General features: G+C 46.1%; 1 protein-coding gene across 19 annotated transcripts in view; it reads left to right on the forward strand.

Annotated features, from left to right (window-relative positions):
- The window catches only part of LTBP1 (latent transforming growth factor beta binding protein 1), a 394,177-nt gene that overhangs the window by 142,947 nt on the left and 225,551 nt on the right, over positions 1–25,679 (forward strand). For 15 of the 19 annotated variants that reach the window (XM_036262366.1, XM_036262365.1, XM_036262362.1 and 12 more), the window contains one exon: positions 12,085–12,252. The exons of 1 other annotated variant lie outside the window; for it this stretch is intronic. In XM_036262366.1, coding sequence (XP_036118259.1) covers positions 12,085–12,252 — 168 coding nt within the window. Of the gene's footprint in view, positions 1–11,995; positions 12,253–25,679 lie in introns of those variants that run through there. 3 more of the 19 variants (XM_036262379.1, XM_036262381.1, XM_036262380.1) reach the window with 1 other exon arrangement.

A 25,679-nucleotide genomic window follows, 5' to 3' on the forward strand; every position in this document is an offset into this window, starting at 1 on the left:
CAGTCTTGTGAGTTAGATGGGTTGGGTGGCATTATTCACTTTGTCTTTTATTCCACTCTGGATTACTAGACCTTGGAGGGTGGAGTCTATGAGAGGCTTTACTGTATCCTGTCTCATTAAACCTCTGAATATTAGTTTCTCTGTCAAATAAAATCTTAACACTTAGTCCATAGGACTGTCCTAAGAATGAAGTGAGATGAAAGGAAACTAACAGCCCAACACATAGTCCCAACCTGCCTAGTACTGCGTGTCATATCGTGTTCATAGTAGTGCTCATTGAGAGTGTGGTCAGGCACTGGGATATTGAGGAAAGAACAACGGCTTGTACTGAAATCCCAGCTCTACCATGTCCTAGCAAAATGACCTCGGTCAAGTTTCTGATGCAAGTCTTGGTAGTGTCCTTGGCTGTGAAATGGGCATGAGTGTAACTTACGTGGTTGTGGGGTGCACCCATTTCACGAGTCCGTCCATTGTGCAGGCAGTGCTCCGTACATCTAGAAAGGTCCATAAAGCCTGCTTCTGTGTGCTCAGAATGTAGGCAAAAAAGAAAAGCAGAGAAGAGGGGTGTGTATGTATTTATGTTAGTTATCTATTGCTGTGTAACACATTACTCCAAACCTTGGGGGGCTTAAGGCAGTAAATGTCGGACAGTGTCTGTGGTTCAGGGATTCAGAAGTGCTTGAGCGGTTGGTTCTGGCTCAGCTGCCATCCAGGCAGCAGCAGGGGCTGTCGAGGTGCTTTTGGGAGGGCTCACTCACGTGGCCATGGCAGGAGGCTTCCACCCCGCCTGTGTTCCCACAGCATGGCTGCTGGCTCCCCAGAGTGAGTGATCCGAGAGAGAGGAGAGAGAGAGAGAGAGAGAGAGAGAGAGAGAGAGAACAAGACAGAAGCCGCAGTGCCTTTTATGATCTAGTCCCTGAAGTTGCAATCCGTCACTTCTGCCTCAATGCCTTCCTGTAGATAAGAGTCACTAAGACCAGCCCCTCAAGGGTGGACAATTCCACTTCATCTCTTAGAGAGCAAAGCCTCAGAGGATGTGTGGATCAGCTTTCAAGCCATCCGTGTTCAACAGGAGAGGCACTGTTGTGATGAGAGTCAAAAGCGAAAGAGGAAGTTGAAAACGAGTAACCTACAAAGAATGAGCTGACAGCTGGGAAAATCACAATGTGTAATTGCCCATCAGTAACTCATTCCATACTGGCCGGCGAATCATTTCTACATTATCACATGATGCTGGAGCACAGCTAAGTATAATATGATGACTTTTGAAAAGAGGGATTTTTAGACTGAAATCTTTTCTAATGATGAGGTCTATTGAATTAGGCAGTGATCCCTTGGGGAGAGAAGTTGGGACCATTTGACAGAATCATTTAAAAACTGAGCCAGAGAGACGTTTGTGCTGGGGGCAAAAAAGACAGAATCTGTATTCTGCAAATTTGGATATCCCCGATTCTATAATTCTAAATTACTTCAGAGATTTCAAAATGCCAGTTTTCTTCTATATAACTAATAGCATCACCAGATCAAATTTGAGAGTTGTTTTGGCATGTCCATATCTTCAGCTTCCTTAGTGCTTCTTAAATACAGTGCATTTGAATTACAATGTTTTTGTTCGCTCTGGGTCTTATTGCCCGTGTGAAAGGACCGGACTCCCCCAGAGGCCGTAAGGTGTCTCCCCTGGGCCACAGCCTCCGGACGCAGAATGCCGGGACTCAGGGAGCACTGGCTTTTCCTTCCCTGCCTCGTCCTTTGACTATTTTTTCTTTCAAGCAGAATTCCAATTTTGTAGAGTCAATAGATCATTTTCTTCCTTATGTTTGCCTTTAGTGTAAGAGGGAAATTTGTTAAGTCCCGTTATGAAGATACCGGGACCCTTGGTGGCAGTCAGCTTTGTTCAGGTTTCGTCACTTACAGGTGTTGTTCGAGTAAGAGCCACTGCTCTGCCCGGAGACAGTGGGATTCCCTGCACTCCCAGCCTGAGCTCGCACACCTCAGCCATTGGCTTCATTCCGCCCTCACCTCTCATCACGCGGTCCCCCCCTCCCAAGGAGGGAGCTTCCCGGGGTGGCAGGTGTGTTATGAATACAAAAGGAGGATGAGAATATAAACTGTTCCCTGGTGTGAGTGAGGCTAAGGGGAGGTCGGAGGAGAAGTAGATACATAAATAGCAGTATGGGCAGAGCCAGGCGGGTGGGGGAGGGTTGTAACGTTTGGTCAGGCCTCGGGTGCCGGAACCAGGGAGGGAAGAGGCAGTTTAGTCGGATCAGAAGGATGAAAGGTGGAGAACAAGGAGGAAAGGTTTCCTAGGAGCAGAATCTCCACGTGGAGGAAGTAGGTGCGTGAGTGAGGACGCTGGAGCGTCCTGCCTGGCCCGTGCCCTGGCTCCCGGGGGGGCGCTGTAGGAGTTGCAGATCGAGTGGATCGAGATGGAGAATGGTCCTAATTTGTTTCTGAAGGAGTTTGATTTTGTGAGAAATATTTGTCAAAGCAGTGATAGAGCCCATGGAATCCCAATTCTCCAAGTAACATGGTAGAGATAATCTGGGATCCTCATGAGAAATGGACCCCCTGCATCCAGCTTGTGAATAAGTCGTGAAATTTGTTCTTTGGTAAACACATAGCTCAGTAGATATCTATCCTTTTAGTCAGACTTGCTGCTCCACATACAAATGCACAGATGTTATTTATGGAAACGGTGAGTGATAGGCCGATAACAAATGCCTCCATTTACTTCTCTTGGGGAAAACAACAAATGTGGGCATAAATAAACCCTAATTCAGTTCCAAAATTAAGGGGCCGAAAATTTGAGGCATGTGAGGCAGATCTAACTCTCTCTTTCTGCAAGGAGCCCATGCAAACTATCCAGATGGAATGAGTATTAGAGGCGGAAGGGCCGGTATGTGTTTACTGCTCTGCGACGTGTTCTGTTCACTCAGGGACAGTAGTGATGTCCTCCTCTTGCTGGTTGTACTTCAGCCTCTGCACCCGTGGCCATGGTTTGGCATCAAAGACTACTGCTGCAAGAACTGGGACAGGTTCTTAAGGGGGGTAGAGATTTTTTTTAATCCTCACCCAAGGACATTTTTCCATTTTTTGTTCAGATAGAATGGGAAGGAGAGAGAGAGAGAGAAACATCAAAGTGAAAGGGACACATCGAGTGGCTGCCTCCTGCACGACCCAACCAGGGCAACCAAGGTAGGTGCCCTTAGTGAGAACCGAACCTGGGTCTCTCTGGACCACAGGCCGACGCTCTAACCGCTGAGCCAAACCGGCATCATTCCCTTGGGAGACACTGACAGAGTAACGTCTTGAATGTTGACAGTTAGAAAAGACATCCCTTGGCCGACTCATTTAACTCTCTCCAAGTATGCTTCCCATGATGGTCAGCCTCGCGGATCCAGGCAGAGGATGGCATGGTCAACTCAGGACTGAGAAAACAGGTGCAGCGAGCTCCCTCTCCCTCCCCGACTTCTTTTGTGAGTTATCAACTGATTTCATCCCGTCATCTTGGGGATGTGTTTCCTTGGCTCTTTATCACAGCATTTCAAACCCCGCGGTTCATTCTGGATAGGATGGCAGCAGTCGGTCCCCTGGTGTTCAGGATTAGGAGCAGAGGAGAGAGTTCCAGGTATGTCCCAACCGGTGAGGTTTTAAAGCTGCGTCGCAGACAGCACTGTGGGACAGCCTGGTGCAGTTGCAGGCCACCAATGCTGTGCCTGTTGCTGCCCCTAGTTGTGGTGCCTTTGGCAAGGCTGTCACCTCTTTCCGTGGCCTGCAGTCCACAGCCTGTCCCGGACGTTCCTGGGCATTCCTCATCCACAAACGGGAGCAGACCTAGACAGTTGAATCCCCGCAGGGTCTAGGACAGCGGTTCTCAACCTGTGAGTTGCAACCCCTCTGGGAGTCGAACGACCCTTTCACAGGGGTCGCCTAAGACCATCAGAAAACACATATTTCCCATGGTCCTAGGAACCGAGACAACGCTCCTCTGTCCGTCTCCAGGCGGGTCCGCCCACGTGCAGAGACGCCACATCCAACGTGAGCAGCTGTATTAAAGGGTCGCGGCATTAGGAAGGTTGAGAACCACTGGTCTAGGATGTTAAAGAAAAGCATCTTAGAAAAGAGGTCAGAAAATGAAAATGCCCCAAAGCCATTGGTTTGTTTTTCTAGTTTTTCACTTTTATGACCAACTCTATTTTCTTTCTCCAAACACTGGGTCAGATTCTGCTGGGTAAGTAAACTATTATTAGTCTTTTGACTGTAAAATATATTATACCTTCAAACATATTTGATTTGGTTCCAGGGATAAAAATAGGACCTTTAAAACATATTTGTACAGAAGAGAACTTATGATGATTGATGCCTAAAGAGGGAAAGTTCCAAGGGAAAAGGGAAGGATGAAGTCCCGCAGTCTCAAGGTGCGCTTGTTGAAGTCCTGCCCAGGGGCATCCGTGTCTGGGAACAGGGCAAGACTGGGGGCGAGAGAATGTGGTTCTCAGTGGAAATCTTAGCTCTTAAAGCTCGAGTCAAGGCAAATCAAAGATTAAATGAGCAAAACAGGAAATTAGACCTAAGTGAGTGGAAATTTGGGTTGAAATCTACTATCTGTATTGCTGGATCTCTGCTTAGTCCTTCAGCCACTCTTCACAAGCTGGGAACCAAAGTGGTGGTTTTTATGGCCTGGGGACAATTCACATCAGATCACAGAATCTGAGTAGCAGTGTTTTTAATTTCCTAGTTGCTCTTTGCCTAACAAAGGGAGTGGATACTTAGTAAATCACAAATATGTTTATTATAAACTCAACTCTTTACACATCATAAATTTTATTTATAAAACTAGAAGAAGTTTCCATCATTTGTCAGTTTGATTTTTTTTTTTTTTGCACAGTATGTTGTGTAATTTTGGGAGCAAATATTTTGCTATCGAAAAACATTTGAGACATTTCTGTTTCCTCATGTTTATCCATTTATTCTCTCATTGGCATGTTTAATTGAAAATTTTTACTTTTTTATATCGTTGGCCATTCTTGGGTAATGTTTTAATGATTTGGGGGAAAATGTGTTTTGTAATGAATGCAGGGTTTCCTAACTAACAACTCTGCTGTCCCTTGGCCTGAAACTTTTATGGTTAAAAGTTTCATAGGAGTGTTCTTTTTTCTTTTATTTAACTCTACTGACAATTACCCCATAGATAAACATTATTTGTTATTTAGCATCCTGTCAGTGAAGTTTGTTTATTAATTCAGTTATTTCTTGAGCACTGACTATGAGACACATGTTGGCTGTGTATAGTGGCCAGCCACTCATGAAGCTCGTCATGATGACAGTGATCAAACACTAACTATGCAAAGTGTTTTTCTAATAACTAGGAAATAACAGGATATGGGGAATAGGTGTGTGGGGGTGTTGCAGTTTTCTGCCAGGTGGTCAGGAAAGACCTCTTGATAATGACCTTCTGGAGAAGTCTTGAAGGAGGTGATGGGAGAAGCTGTGTATGTCTGGGCAAGAGTGTTCTGGGCAGAGGGAACAGCAACTGCAGAGGCCTGAGACGGGCGCACCCAGCATCTGAGGAACAGCAAGGAAGCCAGAGTAAGAGGGTTGGGGTGAGGTATTGCAGATGCGGTCAGGGAGGTCACAGCGGTGGCGGGGCTCCCAAGCCATTGGCTTGTGTTCTGATTGACGACGGGAGCCAGCGGAGGGAGGGTGCCACGGTCTGACCGACATCCGTGAGAAAAGGGCTCACTGAGTGCTGAGTGAGAACAAGCTGCAGGAGGACAAAGGTGGAAGCAGGAAGTCCAGCCAGGAGACTGCTGAAATAATCCAGACACAAGTTGGTGGTGGATTCCTCCAGAGTGATGCCATGGGGGTGCTAGGAAATCGCCCACCTCTGGCACGAGAGCGAATCGGATTTGCGGCTGTGTTGAGTTTCAGGTGGCAAAAGGTCAAGAATAGACTTGCCATTTTCTGAGATGGGGAAGACTTGCAAAAGGACAAGTTAGGATTTGAGTACACGAGACATTAGACACCTACTTAGCAGCGTTCCATAAGCAGTTGGCTAGTTGGGTACACACACACACACACACACACACACACGTGCGCACACACGCACGCATGCATGCATACATGCATAGGAGAGGTGGTGCAGGCTAGACTTAAATATTTTCTCTACAGAAGTCTGTAGATGGTACTTAAACACATGAGCTAAGACAGGATGTCATCATCTATGGAGTTAGTAAAGAAAAGAAAAAAGAAAGGAAAAGGAAAGAGAAGAAAAAAGAAAAGAAAAGAAAAGAAAAGAAAAGGCTATAAAAACTGACCTCTGGGGCCCTCCCTGGGCTAAGGAGCAGTGGCCGTCGAGGCAGGAGAGAAGCATGAGAGAGTAGGGTAACCTAAAAGCCAAGAGAAGAGAGTGTATTTTGTGAAGCACGGTTCTACTGTCAGATAGGCTGAAAGTTTGAGTAAGAAATAGCCAGAGAATTTGCCATTGGATTTGACAATATGGAGGCCACTGGTAACCTTCAAATGGGCAGCTTAGGTAACGTGTTGACAGGGAAAGCTTGACTGTAGCAGATTCACGAGAGAATGGGAGGGGAGGTAGTGGAGACAGTAGAGCAGCTCTTTTGAGGAGCTTTGTGTAAGGGGAACAGAAATAGCACATTATCTGCAATAGAATGGAGCGGGGACAATGAGAGGTGGGGTGTTGGAAAAGGGAAGGAGTGCACTACAGTATGCTGCACACTGACTGTGACGCATGGGGAAGGAAGTCTTTGAGTAGGCAAGAGAGGAAGGGGACCCCTTGCCTCAGTGGAGGGGTTGACCTTGGATAGGACCACCTCCTTCATGAGGAGGAAGCCATAGATCCAGATAAGTTGGGTAGGCCTGGGTCTTTATAGTTTCTATTTTCTCTGAAACAATAAGCAATGCCATGCTTCACTGTGCGTGACTAGATAGTGTCTGCATTTCTGCCCAAGTGGATATTGTCGGGACTGTATTTACATATTCAAACAAGGTGTACATTCGAACCCTGCTTTTGATGAGCAATAAACAATTCTTTCAGAAAACTCAGAATGTATTAAACAATTTATTCTTTGTATGAAATGATTTAACATACTCTCCTTCTCTATAGGTTCCTTATAATATAAAATAGAAGGGAATCATATGTGTAAGAGAGAGATGAACAGATGACATACAGTTTCCTTCAGTGAAATGAAGGGAGGATTGAAAGGAGGGGGAAGCTTAGACATTCAGATTCATGCCTCCAAGGTAGCAACTATTTATCTCTCTACCTCTCCCTTTGGTTACTTCTCCCTGGAAAAACTGAAGAGCTGGTGTTGGGATGTGACTCTAGATTCTTATCTGAAGAAGAACCCACATCAGAACTGACATCTGAATTTCCTCGTGGAGGGTTTCCCAGGACTGGATGGAGCAAGCTGATGAAGTCACAGATTTGATATACATTTTCCTTACATAGCACCTTTCTCGAGGAACACAGAGTATTCCGTGGGCATTATTTTCATAGTCCAGGAGGACGTATGCAAGCCTGGAGGGCTGAAACAATCAAGTCCTGTTGTTCTAAGCATCATTTAATACTTGTACGATTTGTCCTTCAAGGGATTCTTGGCCTTTGGGCAGCAACAAACTGCAAGGGGGAGCACGGGCTCTGGGCTCCGTGTCTGTCACATGTGACCTGTGTACGGAATCAGCTCTGAGGTCTCCTTGAAGCGGCCTCAGTTCTGGGCAGGGGGACGGCTTTGGATCACAGCGAGCTTGCTTCTGCTTCCCAGAGAGATGGCTGCGCTGGTGGGTCGCTGTGTTTGAGTTGGATGCGCGCTGGTATGCTGTCGCAGCATCTGGACGAGCGCAGGGGAGACGGTATTTGTTCACGACATCCGATGTGAGTCCTGAACTGGTTCTATTTATTTCTTTGGCTGCCCTGGCTTTTGGTCACATCCTAGTCTAATGACGGAAAGAGGGCGGCTGTGCTTTTTTCTAGACAGACGTCTGTTAGTCAGGATCAATAGTCGTATTTTTGAATTTTTCGGTGTCACTCACGATTGGGAAGCAGAAATGAGAGCTTTTTTATACAGAAAGGGTATCGGCTTCCCTTCCATCGCCGTGGCCATTCACTCGGAATATCTGTGGTTGGTTTTAAGCCGCGTGCCAGCGCCTCTTCTCGGAGGCATGAATTCACACAGGGTCTGGCAGAAGCTGCAGACAGGATGTTGACTCTTGAGCGTCTTGACTGACGGACTGAGTAGGAGGCCCGGTGGAGGTGCTGCAGAGCTCCGGCCGATCTGTGTTCCCAGCCCAGCCTCAACCCCGAGGTCTGAAAGTGTCTGTTTGAGCTTTCTGGGGCCGCTGTACCCACAGGGATAGAAAAATGGACCTTTTTTTCCATCAGAGGGACAATTGTGTGGACGCTGTGCCAACTCCTCCCCTGTTAACTCTGACTGGCCTGACCCTTGCTTCTCAGATGTGTACCCCTTCACCAAGGAGGGTCATCTACCACTGATTGGGCCGTGGGCTTCAGTGTCCTCACGGGGGAAGCAAAGCCTTAGACCAGAAGGCCTCCAGCATCCAGGGACTCCCCGATTCCCGAGGCTTGTCCAGCCATCCTTTGGGCCACTTCCTTTATTTCATGGTTATCTGGTACCTACTCCATGCCACGCGCCAGGGGTCCTCGGGTATTTGAGGGAAGATGCCTCTCAAAGACCTGATGGCCTTCGTAGGAAAAGCCACTGTCACTCAATTCTCAGTGAACTCTTGAGAGGTTGAATGGCATTGTCTTCAACTTGTCACACGGGAGGATTTTAAACTCGAAGCTGTATTCACTTCATTTTGAGAGTTAACAAAATACGGCGTTTTACATTTACCTAATAAAACCCCCCAAAAGCTTAAATCTTTACCTGATACCCTAGATATATAGGAATGGTTTTAAAGGAGTGTGGATAGGAAAGTGTATTTTCTAATCTACTTAATGTTTATGGAGAGCCTCTTAAAGCTGTGAATGACAATCTAGTGTCAAACCGTGGTGAGCTTCCCAACACCGGTTTTGAGGTTGACTGAAGTTATTTATAATGAAGAAGTAACTGCTAGAAGACACAGGAGCGGCCGCTGAGAATATAAGTGTCTGTTTTGGAATTAGATTACTCTATACCAGAATTCTTGTAAAACACATGGGAAAATACGACATAAAACGTGTCTTCTGCTTCCAAGAAGATGTGAACATTGTAAAAATCAGAATTAAGTCATATGAAACTGTCTCTGCCTTTTTGAAAATCCAGATGACTCTAAGCCAAGGTTTTTTTTTGGCACAGAAATATAATCAGTTTTTTACAAACAATAGGCTCGGAGATTCTCAAGTGCCTATAAAGTGACTACTGTGGCTGGGAGGTGAACTGCCCCTTTTGGAAGCCTTCCTACGTGAGCACAGCGTAGGTGCCGATACAGCTTTTGCAGGGCAGGTGCTATGAGCTGATGCCAGAGAAGACAAAATTGTTGGCACACCATTTCCAATTTCGTTATTGGACCCAGAGCCAGAAAAAATATGTTTATATTCTTTTGAAGTAGGACGATGTTGTCTCTCTTTTCCTTGGGCTACACACACACATACATACACACACACACACACACACACACACACAAAGTATTCTCAAGATATTAGTTAAACATGGTTTGACAACTTAGAGTGTAGGCCGCTTTTTTGTGTGTGTGCTACTGCAAAAAAAATAAAAGTAGGTGAATTTTGTCTGATCGTGAAATCAGAATTCTGTTGTCGTTTAAACAATTTCTGAGGTTCAGTCTTAGTTTTGAATGTCGTATACGCCTTTAACGCAGTGGTTGGCAAACTGTTTCTTTAAATAAAGTTTTATTGGAACACGGCTGCCCCCATGCGTGTACGTATTGTTTTTGACAGGTTGCTAGGCTGCTTTCCTGGTAGCACAGAAGAGTTGAGTAGTTGCGACGGTAGGCCTGGAACCCTGAACTATTTACTACATGGCGCTTGATAGAAGAGGTTTCTGGACGCCGTTTTGTAAGGTGTTGGGAGACCTGGTTGGCCACCGGGGTTTCTCCCACCTCAGGATTGTGTGTCCTCATCTGCTTTGCTAGAACCACCAGTGAAGGAACGAGATATGGTCTTGGAGAAACATTTGAAAGAACTGTGAGGATATCTATCCTCTGGAGGGACTGTTGTCGTCTGTGAAGGGAGAGGGCCAACTCAAGCTGATGTCTGCAAACCCTTCTAAGTTCCTTGTTTACCTGGCAGTTGTCTTTCAGTACCTGCGGGGCTGTCATGTGGAAGAAGCATGAGGCTGTGAGCCTGTGTGCAGCTGAATTAGGACTCGTGGGTGCAGCCGACTGTGAGGACAGACTTCAGCTCAAGAAGGAAGCGCACTAGCTAGGAGCTGCCCGTAACGAATGTGCTGTCTTAGTGGGTAATGCGCACCCTGTCAATAGATGTGTTTAAACAAAGGTGGTGTCTGAGGACCTTGGAGGCCCCCGCTAGCCTTGAAATTCTAATGGCTTATTTGGTCAAGGTTCTTTGTTTCCAAGCTCAGATTTGGACCACCGCGTATTTTGTTGGGGGCCTGTAGAGTCCTCTTGGATGATTTTCTAAAGATAGGATCTTGGTCAAATCAAAGCAGTACAAGGGTGAAGAAGTGCTTCCGGCGGGCAGGGGATGGCAGAGAAGAGGGTGGCCCAGAGCTGGCCTCCAACACGGCAGCTACAGGAAGGGCATGCTTCCTCCCGGCCCTACAGCCTCAAAGGTGACCCATCCGTCTTCGGCCACTGCTGCCATCTTTGCTCTCTGCCCAGGCTCCTGGAAAGAGGGCAGGCCGGCTGCCCAGATACAGAGGTCAAAGTGTGGTTTCGGTGTTGCGCTTTGCCATAGGGTGTACACTGGGACGGGGCTGTGCACAGCAGTTCTGGGCGAGGCTGTGCATTCTCTCTGCAGCTTTGCTGTCAGAGGACAAGGGCAGCCATAGGTAATGCGTAAATGAAGGAGTGTGGGTGTGTCCCAGTCACACTTTATTGACAAAAGCAGGCAGTGGTCCAGATCTGATCCCGGGCCGTAGCTTGCTGACCCTTGATACAGACACTGAAAGTTAGAACTGGCTAGACAGCTCTCATGTTTTAGAGAAAAGGTGAAATGACATGTCCAAAGTCACACCACGACCGAGCCAGGATTACAGCCTAGACACTGACATTAGATTCATGCCCATTACGTGGTTTTGTGCTGCCTCTGCTGTGCAGTCAAGTTATAGCATTTGGTTACTAGAGGGCCACGTGAGTGACAGGAATACCTGCCTCAGGTGGCCCCCGCACAGCGGCCTGAGAGCTCCAGGATGGCATTCGAATAGAGGCAGCTGTTCGGCCCTGTGACCCCGCCTCACTTCCCCTGCGATGGACCCTGTTCGCCGCGAAGCCAAGTCTACATTGCCCACGTTGACGCGGAGAAATCACGCCCCGGAGCTGTGAAAAAGAAATAGGTTCCCGCAGCTGCGTCACAGGATTCGATCACTTCGGCCGGGAGTGCCAGGAGATTTGAGACAGATGTTTTCAGACATGCCGCATGCCGAAAACATTTCCAGGGGTCGGGCTGCAATAGTGACTTCATAAGTGGAGAAACAGGGAAAGTATGCAAGGCGAGGACACAAGAGTTTATTCACCACGAGGTGCATGGCCAACCTCTTTGCATTACATCTGCCTGTCAGGGTTGGCTCTTTCATCTGTCGTGCCCTCGCTGCTGCTCTTTGTCTGCCCGTGAATAAAGTGCAGCATTGTGGTTAGTAATCCCACTCCAGTGACTCGACTTCAAATGTGGTTTTGGAGTGCATCCCAGAGTTCTGTTTGCTAAGCTTCCTACTCCTGTTTCAGAGACACCACTGGATACAGAGCGGCGCACACTGAAGGCTTCCCTCTTTCCTTAACCTGTCGGGTTGTGGGCTCTCTCTTTCCCCTCGCTTCTTTCCTTTTCTTTTTTCACCTTTTTTTTTTTTTTTTAAAAAACCTTCCAAGGCAAGTTCATGGATACTAAGCTGATGTGTTTGTTGTTCTTTTTCTCCCTGCCTCCGCTCCTAGTGAGTAACCACACTGGCCGCATCAAGGTGGTCTTTACTCCGAGCATCTGTAAAGTGACCTGCACCAAGGGCAGCTGTCAGAACAGCTGTGAGAAGGGGAACACCACCACTCTCATTAGTGAGAATGGTCATGCTGCCGACACCCTGACGGCCACGAACTTCCGAGTGGGTGAGTTCCTCCACGCACGCTCCCTCACTGTCCTTACCCAGTCGTTTTGTGAGATCGTAGCATTTAGACCCCCCACCCCCGCCCGTCCACACACTGCTCTCTGCCTGAATGGGTTTCTGTCTGTGAGTCTAAATATGCTTTTTTTTTTTTTTTTTTTTTCCAAGAGACCTTTTAAATTACTTTCGGAATAACTTTCAGCCTGATTATTGGTTTCTTAGAGGAATGGCAACTAGGCTATTGCCCCTTAGGGCTGATCATTGCTGCAGCCGTGTGGTGATGGGGCGTCTCCATCGGATGGGAGGAAATAGTTGGGGATGAGACCGTAATCCACAACTTGCACTGATTAACTTCGATCTTCTCTTCCCGGTGGTACCTAGAATTTATGCTAGATTGGACTCCTGTTGTAAAATTTGGAAGGTGGTGATTAAATGCAAAGTTTTACTTCACAAATAGGTATGATCTAAGGGATTTTAAGTTTTGTCAGAACCCTATGTTTTTGCTTGTGGAAAGGGACACAGGCTTGGATCTTTGGCTACGTTTCTGCTCTTTATCAAAAGGCTGATTTATAAATTGATATATGACATGGTTTTGGGGAGATATATGTTCGTGGATTACTGTCAGCACAGAAAACCTTTTAATGTCTCATACATAATTTAAATATGACCCATGGTCGTTACTGACTGCAAAAAAAAAAAAAAAAAGGCTTTTTACTTTTTTAAAAACATTTTTGTTTCTTTTTCACTTTTTTCGTGAGTGGAGAAAGTGCTGCGGCCCACTGCATGCTGTCACCCTGCCAGGCTGTCATTCAATACAGTATTTTTGTCACGGAAAAATGTCTTTTATTATTTTTTTGACCAATTATGGTTTGCCATGTGTACTCAAATAATCACAGACATCCACGTTACTTTATGGGTTACTCACAAGAATAACCCAAATGTCAGACAGATAATAACACTGGCTAGATCTGGTCTTTTTATGGAATATTGCTGTTTAGTCTTGGGAGTGTATGTCTGGGGGGAGGAAAAAGGGACGGGTTTCTATTTCAAACTGATTTCCATCAAGACAGACACAAGGAGGCAGCTTGAGGTCCTTATTTGCTCTTCGATTATTCTGCTTTATTGTGAGGTCTAACGAGTACTGTTGTTAGTCTGTATTTGAAAAAAACATGTGCCATCGATACTATTTAAAAGGGTATTGTGAATTTCCTGGCTATAATAGGGGTACTTTAAGCATATTTTTAAAAGAATTTAGCTGTTAGGTGCCAAATGGCACATTATGCTTTGCAGGGCAGAGAGCCGAGTCTAATGGGAAGTGAGTTGGACTGATGATCAGGAAACTGGATTCTGGTCCCTGTCCTGCCACTAATTACCAGCTAATCCACAGGACGCGACAGTTCATATTCCTGAACCTCAGATTTTCTCATCCATAAAATAAATGGCTTATGTGTAGTGACCTCTAAAATTCAGTGTCCCTCTAAAATCTTACGACTTTTTAAGAGGAATAAGTAATATTATTTTCAGGCTTTTTCGGAGGGTTGTAGACCAGGAGGCGAAGGGAAAAGACAGTTCCAAGCAGGTTATTATGAGCTCAATGGTTTTTTTCACTTTTACTTTTCTCGATTGTTTTTCTTACTCTCATCGCTTTCCCTCCTCCATTACCAACAACATCTGCTCCCCGCCTCCTCGCATTTTTCATAAATCCTTACAGTAGGAACGACAAAGTAATCGGATGGGTGGTAATTTTTTTGGCTCACAGCGTATTCATTTTGAAACTAAATATTTAAAGACTCTGAGGAACAGAGGAAGTCTGCTTGTTAAAACACGCTGCGCACCTTCCTCCCTGGCATTTGAACAGATGTGTAGGAACAGAATACACGCGGACTATTCAATATACAAAATGCAGAAAAATTATTTACAAAAATATTTCAAAACCAGAACTCAGTGCTGCCACAAAATGATTGGCAGAGTAGTTTAATAAAAAATTTAAAAAATAAAATAAAAAGGAGACAGAGGGTGGTGAGGCTTTGGTAAGGAACAGTTTCACATTGGAAGTTATGGGCACTTACATCCTGAGCTATTTCTCTTGTCTCTTTACGTTTTCATTCAAATATTAGATAATTTGAGGAACACGTTTTAATTTTATTAAGAGTGGTAATTTTGTAAAGTTTATAAATTATGAGTCTTCAGGAAAACAAAATTTTAGAAATTAATTTTTCAGACATGCACGCTATCTTTGTGGACTTTCCTGGTTTAATAGAACTTTATTCATTACTTAGAAAAAGTGATTTTTAAAAATTTATTGCTTTTTTTTCTATATATTTGTCTATAGTATATTAGATCTTTTGACAAATGAGGTATGAATATGGAAAATAGTACAGTATGAGGAAAATCCAAAATTTATTGCAACTTGTTAGCTATTTTCCTTGGCCTCTGATAACTTGTTAGCTACTGTTTTTGGTTACTAAAGATGGGGGCTGGCACACTTTTTCTGGAAAGGGCCAGAGAGTGGATATTTTAGACTTTACAGGCCATATAGTTTGTGTCTCAACTACTCAACTCTGTCCTGGTTGTGAAAGCAGCCATAGACAGTGTATTCGAGAATGGGCATGGCTGTGTGCAAAAACAGTCATTTGGCCAGATTTGATTTGGGTGCCATGGTTTGCTGACCTCTGCTCCAAGGAGTCAAAATAATCCAGGGAAAACCATATGGACTTCATAGTCATATGGAGTCCTAAATTACATGATCCGTTTAGATAATCAGAACAGCAGAAATGATTTTGAATATTTACATGGTGATTTACAGGTGTTTTTTTTTTTTTTTTTTAAAGAAGTGGAAGAGATATTGTCACTGGTTTTTTTGATAAGGAAACGTAGGCACAGCGGCTTAAGTGAGCTTGCCTTGGTATAGACTCGTCAGGGAGAACTAGAACTTAGATCTGCTGTGTCCTGTTAACTCCCTGAGGTCTGACCATGATAGCAGGAGAGACAAGGAGAAGGACCTCATAGAGGGTTGAGTTTGTGGGAAGACTCGATGGTATAATAGAAAATAAGCAACCGAGAGGCCCACAGCCCTGGGTTCAGATCCTGGCTTCATCGCAGCCGTCGGGCACGTTCTGACTCTCTGTCTGCCTGGGCCCGGGTCACTCGTCCACACAATGCAGGTAAGACCAGGTATGCAGAGGGTGGTTCTGTAGCAGGCACAGGGGTGACATCAGTCTCTTCCTTCTATTGTGCTTTTTCTGTAGTGGTCTTTCTGGTTCGTGGTCATGGTGAGTCTGGGCTGTTCAGATGGGAGAGGCTGGTGCATTTTCATCACAATTAAGCACACACACTGTGTTCTTGAGTATTCAGCTGGGGAAATCTTAAGTATACTTTCCATTAAATGTGACTTTAAAAGTGAGGCTCAAATGAGGATAATATCCAAGGGAAATTCTCTGAGATTTTAGAATAAACTCATTTTCATGAATGTGATATTGGTATGATGTAACAGACTATTTACATGAAGCTGCATTTCCTAGAACATAAGCAGACGTTTAATTATAAGAACTTTCGTGGTGGCATTCTGAGCCTTGCCTTCGTGCTCTCTCCGCCTTTGCTTTTTAAAAAATGGAAACATGTCCCCCATTGGGTGGGCCAGCAGGTTAACCGTTGTTGCTTTAATGGATTCTTTTCATTCCATAGGGATATAATGAGGATGACCTCCTGGTATTTTTAAGTTGTTTATAGAATCGTAAGTTCCTCTAAAAAGAAGAGCATAGGAATTCATGTTGTCACAACTAGAGTATTTCAAATAAAATAATACTGTCCCTTGGCATAAGCTATTTGTGGAGACATTGAAAAGCAACCATGATTGCTGAAATAACACATTTGGTTTAGATGATGCTTTCTCTGTGGGGTTATGAGGGACTCACATTCCATGAGCACCAACTGAATAATTATAAAAAGTATTTGATAATTTAAAAAGTATGTTCCCATGTTACTTTATTTGATGCTTATTTCCCCTGAGAAAAGTAAATGGTAGTATCGTATTTTGTAGAAGTGAGTACCAAGGTTTTCGTGGTGTGGTTAAAGGTGACTTTAAGTCCATTTTCCTATCCAGGAGTCCAGATACCGCCTACCCTCCCCTGTTGCCTCCTGTGACCATATATCAAGTGATTACGGATAAAACATTGTGTTAGATTTTCCAAGAGAAGCACATTCTAAAGCTGCCCTCTAAGGGTTTATGCTCTAAGGAGGAGAGGCGGAAGGGCTGTAAATGAGCCTAGTTCAAGGTAAGATCTGCAGGAGCCAGCGGAGGAGCTGTCGCCTCTAGCTGAGGAGGGATGCTTTGAGAGGAAGGGGTGGCATGCAGTGCTTCTGCTTAGCTCGCCAGGCTACCCACAGCTGCTAAGCAGACTGGCTCGTAGTGGGAGCTGGAAAATGCACGTTGCCTGATTGGAGACTGGAGGGGGGGCAGTTCAACTTGAAACATTGATAAGTTCTGAAATCGAGGGACAGGAAGTAGAGGGAAGGGGGAAGTACAGCTGATGTGGGAGGGAAGGACTTACCCATCAGAATGAGGTATGCGGCAAGAAGGCACAGGTGGTTTCTGGGACTTGGCAGTAGTTTCCCTTAAATGTAGAAAGAGTGCAAAGCAGTGACAGGGGACAAGCCTGGGACAGTAGACTGGGGCAAGGCTAGGAAGTGCTTCAATTCCAAGCTTAGGAATTAGCACTTGACTCTTTCGGACCTAACATCCTCGGGGAAGCGGGCGTTGCTATTTCTCATTTTCAAAAAAAGAGGGAAGTTATGTTTTTAAGGTAGGAAACGAGTGTTTAAATAATCTAAATAAGCATCCGAACGGCCCATGGTAACAGGGACCACCTCTAGGCGCTTTACACTGTGCTGGGTTGGCGCGCCCTCTGCGTTGGGAGCTCCTGTCCGTGGGTCTCCCAGCAGCAGAGTTTCAGGAGGAATGGAAGCCAGCCAGCCATGTTGCTACACGCATCATGTAGCTTCTCCGCACAAGGAGGGCAGAAAATGCTCTCACCATGAGGCATGAAATAAACCAACAGGACTGCTTAAGGAGGGGGAGGCATTGAGATTTTTTTTTTCTGGCAACTGAGTTCAGACACCGAATCTTTCGTCGTCTGCCAGTTGTCATTGTTTGGATCCCTTGATGCTTATCCAGCATGGAAACCAATCCAATATCAACATGTCACTTTTTGATGGACTGGGGCGTATATTTCCCCCACGATGCAGGAGTGCAGGTTTTCTGTTTTCTAAAGATGATCCAGCGCAGTACTAAAAAAAGCACTTGCCTTTCGTTTGGGCATTCTAGCATGCGTCAGAAGTTGTCAAAGAAGCTATTCCCACAAGCAGTCTTTTCAAATTATTTCATTTTCTGATACTGAGTAAATGTCATAATGTAAAGCATTTCCCTTTTTAAAATTTTATTTCAGCTGTGGAGCACCCATTAAAGGCTGGGATTGGGAACACTAATTCATTTGCCATGTATTTATTGCGCACCTGCTGTGTGCCGAGGATTGGGGTAGGCATTAGGCATATAGCAATGAACAAAATAGACCCAGTCCTTGACCCTGCAACATAAACAAAAGATCATATGGCTGTACAACATCTATGAATCTGGAGGACATGATGCTAAGTGAAATGAGCCAGTCACATAAAACAGATACTGTGGGATTCCACTGGCATGAGGTCTCTGGAGCAGTCAGATTCGTAGAGGGAGGAAGTGGTGGTGTTTGTCAGGGGTGCAGATAGGGAGTTTTTTTGATGGGTGCAGAGTTTCAGTTTTGCATGGTGGAAAAGTTCTGGAGATCGGATGCACAACAGTCTGAATGTACTTAGCACTACAGAACAGTGCACTGGAAATAGCTAAGATAGTCAATTCTGCCCTGGCCGGTTTGGCTCAGTGGTTAAGTGTTGGCCTGCAGACCAAAGGGTCAAGGGTTCAATTCTGGTCAAGGGCATGTATCTGTGGTGCAGGTTCGATCCTGGCCCTGGTCGGGATCGTGCAGGAGGTAGCAAATTGATGTCTCTCTCTCACATCAATATGTCTCTCTCTCTCCCCGCCCTCCCTTCCACTCTCCTTAAAAATCAGTGGAAAAGTATCCTTGAGTGAGATTAACAAAAAAAGATAGTCAATTTTATGTTACATGTATTTTACCAAAATTAGTAAGATAACAGTGTGTCCTACCAGAAATAAACTGGAAGAAGCAGTCCATAAGTGATAAATGCTATGAAGAAATACAGTGTTGGGAGAGGGGACAGGGAATGGGGGAGTTGGTGGAAAGTGTGGGTTGCTGTTTTCGACTGGCCAGGAAGGGCTCGCTAGTGAGGTGATATCTGAACAGAGATCCGAATGGTGCGAATAGTGAGCTCGTGAGGGAACGTCGCGAGCTTTGTCATCAGGCTCTGTGACTCGTCGGCTGTTTTATGTAAACCGTGGAGCATCTGCAGAAGGCTGGTGTCAGGACAGTTCATGTCAACTTTTCCGACACGTTCTGTTGGGTTAGGTTTTATCTGAGTATTGATGTTGTGTTGTATTAGGGTATCCTGTCTGTAATATCTGTTGATAAAGAACCTCATACACAGCAGAAAGAGGCAAGCAAGCCATTGGATTAAAAAAAAAAGTGGTCCTGAAATTATTGCAGAAGGAATCTTGGTTATTTATAATAAACAGTATAGGGTATAGGGACTTAGCCCTGGCCAGTTTGGCTCAGAGGTTAGGGTGTCAGCCCGCGGACTAAAGAGTCACAGGTTGGATTCTGGCCAAGGGCACGTACCTCAGTTGTGATTCGGTCCCTGGCCCTGGTCGGGTCGTGCAGGAGGCGGTCACACAATGTATCTCTCTCACATCGATGTCTCTCTCTTATTCTATCTGAAGATAAATGGAAAAATATACTCAGGTGAGGATTAAAAAAAAAAAAAGTATAGGGACTTCAATAAGGAAATGAATTACCAAAAATGCTGTAGTATCACCTCTTTCTCCAGCATTGTTTGATATAAGACAGAGCACATGATTTTGGTATGGAGCTTTCTTTTAAGGAAGGGAAATAAAATTGGTTCCTGCTCCCAGGGGCAGGTGTGTGTGTGTGTGTGTGTGTGCGCGTGCACATGTGTGCGTGTGTGTAGGGGAGAATACCCAGTGAAGGAGGGCTGCATGGGAAGGTGTTCCAGGGTTTATTGGACCAAGGAGGGGTAATAGGTTGACCCTAAAAGTCAAAATTGGGAGCAGATGAGGTCCTGTTTGGTGGAAGAGAAGGTCCCTGCAGACGAGAGTAGGGCGCCCGGCGGCAGTGTAAGAGGCGTGCCTTGCCCTGGTCGGTTTGGCTCAGCGGTTGGAGCGTCGACCTGCGGTCCTGAGAGACCCGGGTTCGGTTCCCGCTAAGGGCACGTACCTCGGTCGCAGTTTGTCCCCGGCCCTGGTCGGTCGTGCGGGTGGCAGCCACTCGATGTGTTCCTTTCGCATCGATGTTTCTCTCTCTCTCTCTCTGTTCCTCTCTCTCCCTCCCACTCTACCTGAACAAAAAAATGGGAAAATGTCCTTGGGTGAGGATAAAAAAAAAAAAAAAAAAGAGTCGTGCCTGCAGTCAGGACGGTTCCGGGGAAACTCACCTTTGGTGAAAGAGGGCTCAGCAGTTCGCTTGCCCCATGAGGAAGGCACGAGTGATTGATTGTCCCTCTTAAGCCAGACCTGGCTTGTGTCGTGGGGATGGATGGGACCCCATAAATGGGTTGTACTAGACTGGCTTAGTATACGACCCTTCACAATTCCTCGGGGTCTGTGACACAATGTCACAAAGTGTGTCTTCTTTCCTAGTCCGTCAGCTCGAGCATATGGAAGGATCTTTGGAAAACTCCAAACTGCTTAGCCTTGCATGCGGGCCCTCGGGCTCAGCTGCTGCCTGGCTCCCTGGCCCTCACTGTGGCTGTCCCCCTTCCTCGCCAACCTGAGCTTCCAGGGACACCAACCCGAATGCTCCCACGGCTCTGGGTTCACTGTTGCCCCCGCCTGGGGGCGCCCTCACCACCCAGGCTGGGCAGTGACCCACTGCTTTCTCAAGAGTCAGCAAGCCCGCTCGGGCTACAAAACCCCCTTCCCTTGTTTTCACACGGACTTCTTCCGTGGGGCGGGGGCCTGTGCTGCATAGCCAGTGCCAGCGCAGGGCCCGCCTTCGAAGATGCCTACTGCATTTGTGTTGATGAGCAAATTGTCTGTGCAGGTGCCCACGTAACGATGGCGCACACACGTTTTTCCAGAACTCTCAGACAACTGAAGTCACGGGAGGAAGAGAATCATCTGAGAGTTTGGGGGGCCACCGGAAAGGAGATGCGAATTCCAGGGGCTGCACGGTGCAGGAGAAAGGGCGGGCGCCTGTGTAGCGCTCTGTCCAGGGTTGAGTCTGCCGTTTGGAACACAAGCTGCAGTGTTCTTTCCGTTCACGCCGAGTCAGTCAAGCCGTCACACCCTAGCCGCTCCCGCTACATGGAATTGCTGCTCCCCCACCTGCACACCGTCTAAATCGCAGCCTCTGGTTGCATGTGCAGCGTTCCTGCCTGTGCTGTTTTTCTCTTTCCTGCTAGGCCTCTAGTCACTACTATGCCGATGGACCCGTGGTGGTCCGGCTTAGCTGTCCTAGTGACTGGTCCTGGCACCTGGGCTGGCGGTCCAAGCTCACTGAGTCCTCCCTGGTAAAATGAATTCGATGGTGCCCTGAACTTCTTGCAGGGCTGTTCTGAGGCTCACCAGAAGCAGCCGGCCGCAGGGGTCCTCGGGCTCCTTGGATCTGAAGAAGATCCTTCTGTTCTGGAGAAAACACATCCTGTTCTTAATTCGCACTCCTGTCTCCTGTGACATGGAGGAGAGTGCTTACATCTCCTGGAGCTCGGACAGAATATACTCCCTGTGTACCATGGAGACCAGGTTTCTTCCAGCTACTGATCCTGACAGCACAGTAGCTTCAAGAAAGACCGAGAAAGATGTTTCCATTATGCGCTCACTTTGCTGCGGCTCTTGACTTGCTCACAGTCAGACTTGCTCTGGGCGGGCTGGGCTATGCACCAAGTAAGTAATGGCAGATACTTATCATATGGCAGAGACACCACAGGATGCCACGCTCCCTGCCTTGGACCACGCACCTCCTCCAGGGTCACTTGCTTACCCAGGAAGCTCTTGCAGGTTGCCAGCCTCACAAGCAATGGTGGGAGCATTGAAACAGTGTAGCACGTTTTGGAACCAGAAGCTGTGGTCAGAGGGAAAAGTTACCACCTTGAAGGGATGGGGGAATCTCCAGCGATATTGTGTAGTAACATTTAGTCCTGCTTGTGCCATTTGCTTTGCCATCATCTATGTACTTTACCTCTGGGCTCCTAGGTTAAAGGAAAGAGAGCTAGACTTAAAGTAGATGCTGAAATAACATTTATGTGATACAGTGTATACCTGCAGCATTTATTGGCATACAGTTGGGCTTTGGCATCTTAGTATAAAAGTAAAAACCATTTGCATCCACTTTTAATCTCCAGGTATATATATGTTTTCCAAGTGGAGAAGGAATAATGCATTTGTGTACTGTTGGAAAAACCTCCTGGAACTCACTTCACAGATGATGTGAAAATGCTTTGAGGGCAGCCACACAGTCATCTTTATACTCCACAGTCCAGGAAAATCAAATAACTCCCAAATGGGGCAGGATGAAGTTAGCGAGGAAGCAGAGAGTCATTCCCCAAAGTTCTATCTCACACACACACATGAGAAGAAACAGATACCCTTCCACCGCCAGTTTAATGGAATGCTGTCATTGATGCTCTTATTAAAACTTGATTTTCTGTTTAGTTTGAAGGGTACAGGCCGAAGGAATGGTTTACTGCTCAACTCCGTTACCCTGAACTTGCACTCACGCAATAATTACGGCAAAAACGGGCATGGCTGCAGTGTTGGCTTTTTGGGTAAGATTTGGTGGAAAAAAGAATCAACTTTATGCAGTCATGAGAGATTTCTCCATTCAGAGACCTAATTTCAGATGCCCATCAGAGTCAGTAAAATTGTGTTCTGGATTATGGGGACCCTCTCAGCCTTCCCACTGCAGGAAAGTCAGCCTGGTGGTCATCATATTTTCCCTGGAAGAAGAAGAAGGGAAACGTGACATTAAGCAGTTTCACAGTGAGGAGAGCAGACCCTGCCCTTCCCCTAGCACATGAGGACGTGTACTGGAATATTCCTGACGAAAGTCTCATTTAGCAAGGTTAGGTAAGGTATGTCCCTGCTTGCCACTGCATTGTCCCTTTCTGAAGAAAGGGTGATTTACGAGCCCTCGGGATCTTCTTGTGGTATTAATAACTTCTCGAGCCAGCTGTTTTATTGGGTGTACACAGAGGGTAATTAGAAACATCTGAGAGTCCCTTAATGTGCCCAGAAAACCATGACGTTGTATGGAAAAGAAAAACACACACACACACATACACACACTTGTGTACTTGGTAAATAGATAAATTAGTATGAAACAAAATTTACTCTGTGTTTTACCATTTTTTTTTTTTTTTTTAAGAAGCTAAGCTCTTCAGGCTGAAAATACTCTTATTGAAACGTACTCACTGCAGAAATCATAACCTTATTTGGTAAAATACTTCTGACTGTGCTGTTCGTACAGTAATTATCATTTCCCTTCTGTCAGACTTCATCGTATTATAGACCATTTTCTGTCAGAGGACATATTTCTTCTTTTTACCTGGCAGTGACTTGAAAACTTGAGACTTTTGAGGGATCCCATGTAAGGAAATTAACTCTTAGAAACATACTGCATCAGGGACTAATAGTTGCCAATTTGCCTAATAGTCTGTCCTAGAAGTTGGCTTGGGATTCAAGAGTTTGCGCTCTATTTCAGCTGGTTATTTGAAATGTGACCTGTTCCGGTGGTGGCCGAGTTTGAGTATTTGGGTATGTAGCAATGACAGCGGCGAAGTCAGGGTCTGATTTAAATCAGTGCCTATTCTTTCTTCCTCCAAGACATAATCTAGACAAGAAAACCTAACCATTCAGTGGGGGCTGGTGAGTGGTTCCTTTCATCTTCATTCACAAATACCAAGCCTTCATGAGAAGTCCGGGCAGCCGTGGACAGGGTCCAGGTTGGAGGCCTCCAGTGTCCTTCCACCTTGCGCTACTCTGTGTGTCCCTACTGGGTGTGACATTCTTGTCTTTCTTGCTCATCTTGAATGGGATTCCTCATCGAATGGGAGACAAAATTGTATGTTTTTCTGGAGGTTGATGGTGACTTAAGGAAGGAGAGATTGGTTCGCCTGTCTAAAAATGTTTATGGTGGGGAGGTAGGACAGTGGGTGGTGACCGTCGTCTCACGTCCTGGGACGCTGGCTGTGCTACAGGAACCCAGCTTGTTGCCCTGGAGCAGAGGAGGTGAATGATCTCTGGATAGCCTGACACACAGCCCTTGGAATCCAGGGGACATGAGCAGAGAGAGAGACTTTCTTACTATCTCCTTGCTGAAACCTAATGCCTGCCTTCTCCAACCCCTAAATCAGTGGTTCTCAGTCCTGATTATATAACAGATTACCCCAGGGATTACTCACGAGTACAGATGCCCAGCCCACCCCCCAGGCTTCCTAAACCAGAGTTTCTGGGTGTGCTTTGGGTATGTGGAGCTTGAAAACAAACGATGCAGGTGATTGTTACATATGTGGAGATCAAGCCGGTGCACATCACCTCTTACTGTTCATAGGAATCACTGTGAGTCTTGATCAAGTGCAGTATCTCATTCAGAAGGTCTGGGCTGGGGCCTGATATTCTGCATTTTTAGCAGGTTCCCAGGGGATGGGTAGCAAACATCTTAAGGTGCTGTTAATTTATAATAAATAATGGTTTCAGAAAGATACATTATCATGAATAGTTATACTGATTTACTGAGTTTATATGTGAGGTTGATACTGTATTAGGAAGTGATGTATACATGCCAGAAGAGAATCAACCATGTAATCAAAAGACGTTAACCCTTTGCAGCTCCCCTGCCTCAGTCCCATCGCTCTTAAAGCTGCCGTCTCCTCACCCTGCCAAGCAGCCTGTTGGGCAGGGTGCCCCCAGGGTATCACCCTTGCCACGTGACATGCTGGGTGCAGGCTGCCTTCTTTCTTTATCCTACTATTTCAACCTGCTCCAGCCTGCTTCCTGCCTTGCAAACTTTCCAGGAGACGGTAAGTAAGAGTCTTTGCTCATGGCCCATGAATTCCAAGGGCCATGTGTCAGGCTGGAGAATGTTCACCTCCTCTGCTCCAGTGCAGCGACCTGGTTCCTGCAGCACAGCCAGCGTCTCAGGATGTGAGACGACTGTTACTGACTTTTGTCCTCAGCTTTGGGAGGTTGCCCAGATCTCAAGTCCCATTCCATAGTCCGCACAACCATATGGAAGGGGAACACTTATTCCAGGAGACGAGGGAGGGAAGATATATTTGCACAGATCCATCCTTAGCCTAGTTAAGTCCTACTTGTGATTGATATTAAGCATATTGAAGGTATTTGAAGACGGTCTTTAAGAAGATGCACTTGAACGACACTGAGTTGTCTAAACCTGTCAAGCAACCGTCATCCTAACTTTCTCATAACACACGGTCTCCGTCCTGAACTCTCCTACCTGCAGTGCTTAGATTTTGACTTACGAACATGATACTTGAGAGCACTTTCAGCACAGACAGGAGGTTGAATAAATGGAAAATGAGAGTGAACATGTATTCATTAGCTGGGATAGCAAAGCTGAAATTCCCTTCCTTGTGCCATCAAAAGCCCATTGTATTTTTTTCACCAACCTCTGTATTCTTCCTCTTGCCAATGTGGCCTCCTGACACCTGCGTTCTGTGTCTTAGTCCCTGTCTCCGATCCCCTCTTGTTTCACCTACATTTACCAGGCGTATCCTGTGCCGGGTGCTCACTCATTTCCCTCCCCTGCTCGGAGATACCCGGTTCACACCCTTAATGCAGGCGGGGAGCCAAAAGCTGAGTTTGTCTAATGGTTCTCACCCAGAGGAGTTTGGCACCCCAGGAAGGACATTCGGCAGTGCCAGGAGACATTTTTGGTTGTCTAAACTTGGGGCGTGCTCCTGGGTAAACACCAGCAATGCAACTAAATATCCTATTGTGCACAGGGCGGCCCCACAACAAAGAGTTATTTGGCCTAAAATGTCACCAGTGCCAAAGTTGAGAAACGCAGCTCTAAGCATTGCCATTTTTTCCCTGTTGGACAACATCTTGGACCCTCTGTGTGACATTTTGTCCAGGTCCCTGGAGAACCCTCTCTCGTAACTGTCAAGATTATTCTCTAGGTAAAAGCGCCAGCATTTTGTCACACGTGTACTTTTTTGGTGATGGTGCTGAGGCTGAAATGGATAGCTAGCTCTTTCGCCCCTCCTTGTACGTGTTTCCTAATA

The sequence above is a fragment of the Molossus molossus genome, unplaced genomic scaffold, assembly GCF_014108415.1.
Source record: "Molossus molossus isolate mMolMol1 unplaced genomic scaffold, mMolMol1.p scaffold_m16_p_15, whole genome shotgun sequence".
NCBI lineage: Eukaryota > Metazoa > Chordata > Mammalia > Chiroptera > Molossidae > Molossus > Molossus molossus.